This window comes from Ahaetulla prasina, chromosome 9 (genome assembly GCF_028640845.1).
Source record: "Ahaetulla prasina isolate Xishuangbanna chromosome 9, ASM2864084v1, whole genome shotgun sequence".
Taxonomy (NCBI): domain Eukaryota; kingdom Metazoa; phylum Chordata; class Lepidosauria; order Squamata; family Colubridae; genus Ahaetulla; species Ahaetulla prasina.
Genome location: NC_080547.1, coordinates 8,335,819 through 8,343,491, shown reverse-complemented (window position 1 = coordinate 8,343,491; position 7,673 = coordinate 8,335,819). Strand labels below are relative to the sequence as shown.

Sequence of the window (7,673 nt, the reverse complement as noted above, 5' to 3'; positions counted from 1 at the left end):
TTGGTTTTGCGTGTGTGGCTTGGTGGGCATGGCATGGCTTGGTGGGTATGACAGAGGAAGGATACTGTAAAATTTCCATTCCCACCCCACTCCAGGGGAAGGATACTGTAAAATCTCCTTTCCCACCCACTCCAGGGGACGGTTACCGCAAAATCCCCATTTCCTCCTGATCAGCTGGGACTTGGGAGGCATAGAATAGATGGGGGCGTCAGATAATTGATGATCAATGCTATAGAGCACTGCACACCAGAACAACTAGACACAAGAACAGTTTTTTCCCGAAGGCCATCACTCTGCTAAACAAATAATTCCCTCAACACTGTCAAATTATTTACTAAATCTGCACTACTATTAATCTTCTCATCATTCCCATCACCAATCTCTTTCCACTTATGACTGTATGACTGCAACTTTGTTGCTGGCAATCCTTATGATTTATATTGATATATTGACCATCATTTGTGTTGTAAATGTTGTACCTTGATGAACGTATCTTTTCTTTTATGTACACTGAGAGCATATGCACCAAGACAAATTCCTTGTGTGTCCAATCACACTTGGCCAATAGAAAAAATTCTATCTACTGGTCATTCAAGTTTAGCCCAGATCCAACCACTTCAGCTTAACAAGATTGATATAATTTATTTTAGATTTTTAAAAAATCTCACTTATTGCTTTATAAGTAACTCAACCCAGCAAACATACCTAATACTCCTTCCTTCTATTGTCCCAACAACAACCCTGCGGAGGTGGGTTGGGCTGAGAAAGGGTGATTGTACTAAAGTCACCCAGCCAGCTTTTGTGCTTAAAGTAGGACTAGAACTCCCAGTCTCCTGGTTTCTAGGCCAGTACCTTCCCCGCTACACTGAATTCTTCTAGCGTGCGTTGAAAAAATAACAACGATAAAGTTTCACCTTCTGGTTTGCAATTGCTCTCGAGCTTACAGACGTGAAAAACTTAATTCTGCATGCCCCGTTTACATTTTTAAACTGTTGTTTCTGTTCCCGTGGATTTAAATTCTCTGGGTTTAACTAATTTGCACTTGTTATGAATTATAGACCTGTTTACTGCTGGGCAGATATGAAGCTTTAAAAGAGACAGTATAAATCCATCTGCAGCAGGAGGAGGAGAAGACAAAATTATTGTGTTTTTAAGCTTTGCAGCACCACGGAAAGTACCAGAGCGAAATTGACACGCCGCTTGTCCTCTGGCTATTCCTACCAGCATTCCTTTGCCTTTGACTAATGACAATTCTTCACCGCATGACAAACCTTTCCAGCAGCTAACTTCTAACAAATCTGAAAATCATGAGATTAGGGAAAGCTGATTTAGAGGTGTTGTGTTTTTTTTTAAAGCCACCCACAATTTTAAATGAGGCGCTTAGCATTTTCATATTCATCACATTTACACCACCTGCTAAATTAAGGCATTATTCAGCTCTGAGTCACATCTGAGCACTGGTTTAACAATCTTGAAAGTTGGTCAATAATTGCCTTTTGAAATTCTCCCCGAATATCTAAGCACCCACATAGGAGTCCTCCAAATTTCCACCAGTAGCTTCTGCAAGTTATATTAGCTCATATAGATGATGTCTCTAGGCACCACAAAAACATCCCCTCAAACTTTTCCTTCTGATTTCTCCCCTTGAATGTTCTCTGCATCTCACTCTCAGTCCACAACTGAGAAAGGCTGAACCATTTCCCTTAATCCTTCCTTCGTAAAGATTAAAGATTAAGTAAAGACTAGGAGTACTTATCTCAAATGTTCTAAGCCCCAGCGCTCACTGTAACAGCATTGCCAAAAAGGCATTAAGAATTGTTAACCTAATCTTGTGAAGCTTCTTCTCCGGTAACATTGTATAGCTAACTAGGGCATACAAAACTTTTGCCAGACCAATTCCTGAATACAGCTCATCCACCTGGAATCCACACTGTATATCAGATATTGACGCAATTGAGCGGGTCCAGAGATATTTCACGAGAAGAGTCCTCCACTCCTCTACTTACAATAGAATCACTTATAGAATAGAATAGAATAGAATAGAATAGAATAGAATAGAATAGAATAGAATAGAATAGAATAGAATTTTATTGGCCAAGTGTGATTGGACACACAAGGAATTTGTCTTGGTGCATATGCTCTCAGTGTACATAAAAGAAAAGATACGTTCATCAAGGTACAACATTTACAACACAATTGATGATCAATATATCAATATAAATCATAAGGATTGCCAGCAACAAGTTATAGTCATACAGTCATAAGTGGAAAGAGATTGGTGATGGGAACTATGAGAAGATTAATAGTAGTGCAGATTCAGTAAATAGTCTGACAGTGTTGAGGGAATTATTTGTTTAGCAGAGTGATGGCCTTCGGGGAAAAACTGTTCTTGTGTCTAGTTGTTCTGGTGTGCAGTGCTCTATAGCGTCGTTTTGAGGGTAGGAGTTGAAACAGTTTATGTCCAGGATGTGAGTGATCTGCAAATATTTTCACGGCCCTCTTCTTGATTCGTGCAGTATACAGGTCCTCAATGGAAGGCAGGTTGGTAGCAATTATTTTCATGCCACCAGACTTGAAATTTTGAGCTTGGACAATCTGTGCCCAATTGTGCCATCTGCTGTCTGATCTAAGCATAGTACACAAAATTGTCTGGTACAACATCTTACCTGTCAATGACTTCTTCAGCTCCAACCTCAATAATACGTTGACAAACAATCAATACAAAGTCTAGGTAAACCGCCCCAAACTCGATTGTAGAAAATACATTTACAGACCCCTCGCATCCTGGACATAAACTGTTTCAGCTCCTACCCTCAAAACAGACCTCTTAGGAATGGGGTGAGGTCAACAGTAGCCAGTCTAAGGTTAAAATTTTGGGGGTTTTGGGATGAGACCACAGAGTCTGGTAGTGCATTCCAGGCGTTGACCACTCTGTTTTTGTTTTGTTTTTTGTTTACATTTATACCCCGCCCTTCTCCGAAGACTCAGGGCGGCTTACAGTGTATAAGGCAATAGTCTCATTCTATTTGTATATTTTTACAAAGTCAACTTATTGCCCCCCCAACAATCTGGGTCCTCATTTTACCTACCTTATAAAGGATGGAAGGCTGAGTCAACCTTATTTAAGTAGATATTCCTAGAGGCTTTTAAGAAGAGACTGGACAGCCATTTGTCTGAAATGGGATAGGGTCTCCTGCTTGAGTAGGGGGTTGGACTAGAGCAGGGGTCTCCAACCTTGGCAACTTTAAGCCTGGCGGACTTCAACTCCCAGAAAGCCCCAGCCAGCAAAGCTGGCTGGGGCATTCTGGGAGTTGAAGTCCTCCAGGCTTAAAGTTGCCAAGGTTGGAGACCCCTGGATGAGAGGATCTCCAAGGTCCCCCACCCAACCCTATGATCCTAAGTTCTAAATCATATTTTACAACCCCATTGATTAGCCAGTAGGAAGCCCTTGAGCTATCTGTTCACTTCCTAAACTTGTCACGACTTCTTGCTTTGCTTTATGTCACAGCTCCTTGCTCTATGCTTTGTGACATCAGATTGCCTTAGTTCCACTTCCAGAATCCTTTGCATTGGACCTTCTGAAAAAAGATTTCTTGGAATGAAGGCCCAGAGCTGATGCGAAGTCTTCCATAGTCACAGGCCACTGGGCTCCAAGAAGGAAAGAGTGTCATCAAAAATCGCTCAGTAATATATTTTGGAGAGAAAAACAGCCGAGTGGAACCAAAGATGCTGCATATTGTTATTCTGTCAGCTCATGTGCCTCCTGAACATGCAATTCAGCCCAATACATTTGTGGTTGGTACCTTCAGAGGTAAGGTAAAGGTAAAGGTTCCCCTCACACACACACGTGCTAATCATTGCCGACTCTAGAGGGCGGTGCTCATCTCCGTTTCAAAGCTGAAGAGCCAGCGCTGTCCAAAGACGTCTCCATGGTCATATGGCCGGCATGACTCAACGCCAAAGGCGCACAGAACGCTGTTCCCTTCCCACCAAAGGTGGTTCCTATTTTTCCTACTTGTATTTTTACGTGCTTTCGAAACTGCGAGGTTGGCAGAAGCTGGGACAAGTAACAGGAGCTCACCCCGTTACACGGCAGCACTAGGGATTCGAACCGCTAAACTGCCGACCTTTCGATCAACAAGCTCAACGTCCTAGCCCCTGAGCCACCGGGTCCCTTAAACCTTCAAACCTTTAAACCTTTAAACCTTTAAACCTTTAAACCTTTAAACCTTTAAACCTTTAAACCTTTAAACCTTTAAACCTTTAAACCTTTAAACCTTTAAACCTTTAAAACTTTAAAACTTTAAAACTTTAAAACTTCAGAGGTAAACCCATATCCAAATCCTATTTGCTTTTACATATTAAAATAGTTTCCTCTTATGTCTAGGAGTGGGCTGCTGGGGATTTGCAGGGGTTTGGGAGAACTTCTAGCTAAGATTCTGTGCAGTTCGGAAAATCCCCAAATCCCACTCCTGGCTGGCCCCGCCCACCCCTCCCAGGAGTCCCCATGCTGCCCATTTTGGATGCAGGGCGGGCACGAAGTGGGGTGGGAATGGGGATTTTGCAGTATCCTCCCCCTGCCATGCCTACCAAACCAGGCCCACAGAACCGGTAGTAAAAAAAAATTGAATTTCACCACAGCCATAGACTGCTCATCTTGATCAAGATGAGCAGTCTATGGCACTGGTGAAATTCAATAATGCAGCAAGTCACTGCACAATTCAGAGGGTTTTTATTAAGCATAGATTTTACATCTATCTATTGCTGATTTTAATGGGTGTGGTCTACTTATTTATTTATTTATTTATTTATTTATTTATTTTGTCACAACAATATATGTAGGTATCATACAAAAAGATCATATAGATATAAACACATATATGAGTAAATATTAGGAGGTATAAGCATATATATATATAGGAAGAAGAAAAGAAAAACAATAGGACAGGAACGGTAGGCACGTTTGTGCGCTTATGCACGCCCCTTATGGTCCTCTTAGGAATGGGGTGAGGTCAATAGTAGAAAGTTTTTGTTTAAAGCTTTTAGGATTATGGGAAGAGACCACAGAGTCAGGTAGTGTGTTCCAAGCACTGATGATTCTGTTACAGAAGTCATATTTTCTGCAGTCTAGATTAAAGCGGTTGACATTAAGTTTAAATCTATTGGTTGCTCTAGTATTTAGTACTCTAGTGTCTAGTACTTCTGCCCCAGGCATAAATATTTCCAGATTTTGCAGATATGAGCCATGGTGGCGCAGTGGTTGGAGTGCAGTACTGCAGGCTACTTCTGCTGACTGCCGGCTGCCTGTCATTTGGCAGTTCGACTGTCACCAGGCTCAAGGTTGATTCAGCCGTCCATCCTTCTTAGGACGGTAAAATGAGGACCCAGATTGTTGGGGGCAAGAGGCTGATTCTGTAAACCGCTTAGAGAGGGCTGTAAAACACTGTGAAACAGTATATAAGCCTTAAGTGCTATTGCTATTTTGCTCGTAAGCTCATCATCTCTATTTGGAGGTTGGCATAACTGGAACCCCATCAGCATTTCTAGTAAAGGTGGTCTGATATGAGGCCACCAAAATTGTGATCGATGTATCTCAGAGGTCCATCTGCTCCTGGAAAAAAGGAGGTGGTTGCTTTGGAAAGAATGTAGAGGTTGATCAATCAGCCATGCTCTTCACGCAGTCTGTCAGAGCTACGCTTGAGAGAGGCAAAGCATCAGGAAACAACTGGAATTAACTCAAATGATTTTTTTTTCTCCTCTAGGCATTGAAAGGAGCACAAGAGTTGTGCAGAAGGACCAGGACCCAATTTGGAATGAGGTAAACTAGACAAGGAAGTTGAGAAATGTTCTGGAAAAAGGATCCCAGCAAACCACTTTTTTAAAATGTTGTTTAGAACAGGGGTCTCCAACCTTGGTCCCTTTAAGACTTGTGGACTTCAACTCCCAGAGTCCCTCAGCCAGCAAAGCTGGCTGAGCAACTCTGGGAGTTGAAGTCCACAAGTCTTAAAGGGATCAAGGTTGGAGTCCCCTGGTTTAGAAGGTTGTCTGGAAATACCGTAAAGTCATGAGAACTGGAGCTTGGATCAATGAAGTCTATATTTTTCCACAAACTCCTTAATCCGGGTGACAGTCTCAGTTTTTGAGTTAGTTCCCTCCTAATTTCTTCATTTTTGAAAAAAAAAAAAAGGCCCTTAATAAGAACTTAGAAATGGGAAGGAGATATACTGGTATTACAAAATATAGTGCAACGTTCCAGAACATTCTATGGTGATGAGACGTTTCAAATTATCTCAGGGCTTATAATGGCCCAATCAGCACAGTTATCTGGTTGGAAACTGGAGAGGATCTCACAGTCAAATCTAACAGGCTACAGAGAGTCATTGGTCTCTTAACTTTCAAACAAGCCAAGAACTCATTGTAGGAGAAATTTCTCCTTTGGGAATTTATTTAATAATGGAGACCACGGAAAAGAATGCTATTTTGGCTACACGTCCCCCCAGCTACTCCCCCCCACCCTCACGTTCTCACAGTTCCACCCGGCCTCCATTTAATAATGGAGACCACGGAAAAGAATGCTATTTTGGCTACACGTCCCCCCAACTACTCCCCCCCCCTCACGTTCTCACAGTTCCACCCGGCCTCACTGTGGTAGCCCTGAAGATGCTCCCAAAATGGCTTCAGGGCTGACAGCTTGGTGGTCTTGCTCGTTGTGAATTTGTCCAAAACAAGAGCGAATGACTGACCTTCAAAGGTTGCATTGTTGATTATTCTTTGTGTTCGTCCTGGCAGACTTTGATGTGGTATCTGGACGAGGAGCTTCTGGACAACAGTTCTGTTGCCGTCGTTAAACTCCTTGAATGGGGCACAAAGATCCAAAACAGGTGAATTGTGGAAAGAAGGATCTGTGTAATTAGGTTGTCCGACATGGGGATAAATCTTCTGCTCAGCCCCATCCATCTTCCTCTCTGTTTCAGCCCAAAGAGTGCTGACTAGTTCACTTCCTTTCATTGCAGCAAAAGCTCGCAGAATACCAGAATAACAGTTGGATGGGACCTTGGAGGTCTTCTAGTCCAGCCCCCTGCACAAGCAGGAGACCCTATACCGTGTCAGGAAATTTCTCCTTATTTCTAGGTTGGTCCTCTCCTTGATGAATTTCTTCCCCATCAAGTTTTTTTTAAAAAAAAATATACATATTATGTGAATGGTGCGGTGTTTGAGTATTATACGTTTCAATACAGATAAACATATTCATAATTATTACATTTCATTTTCCTTATTCCATATTATTTACCCCTCTCTTTTACCTAACATTTTTATTTTCATATAAATGTTAACAAGTGTGTAATAACATCTAAACTGATACGCTTTAGCGTCCACCGTATTATCTTTCGTTATAATTTCAATAGTATAACCCTCAAATAGAAAAAATAAGAAATTGCTTGTCTGTTTTCTTTTTCCTGTACACCATATTTCACCCAATTTTACAACAATAATCCATCTCCTTTCCTCTTCTTTCTCCTCCCTCTCTTCCCTTCTCCCTTCTCCCCTCTCTTTCTCTCTACTTCCCTCCTTCCTTCTCCACTTCTCCCTTTACTTCCCTCTCTCCTTGATTAATTTCTCATGCTTCCAGTTGAACTGAGAGCATAATAGGTTTTTCCCCTACGGTCAAAAAG

At 41.8% G+C, this 7,673-nt stretch overlaps 1 protein-coding gene across 1 annotated transcript in view; it reads left to right on the top strand.

The window, feature by feature from the left end:
* Positions 1-3,726: 3,726 nt before the first annotated feature.
* Positions 3,727-7,673, top strand: part of LOC131203925 (myoferlin-like) — an 82,529-nt gene continuing 78,582 nt past the window's right edge. The window contains exons 1-3 of the mRNA XM_058194651.1: positions 3,727-3,811; positions 5,763-5,818; positions 6,790-6,881. Coding sequence (XP_058050634.1) covers positions 3,727-3,811; positions 5,763-5,818; positions 6,790-6,881 — 233 coding nt within the window. The remainder of the gene's footprint in view (positions 3,812-5,762; positions 5,819-6,789; positions 6,882-7,673) is intronic.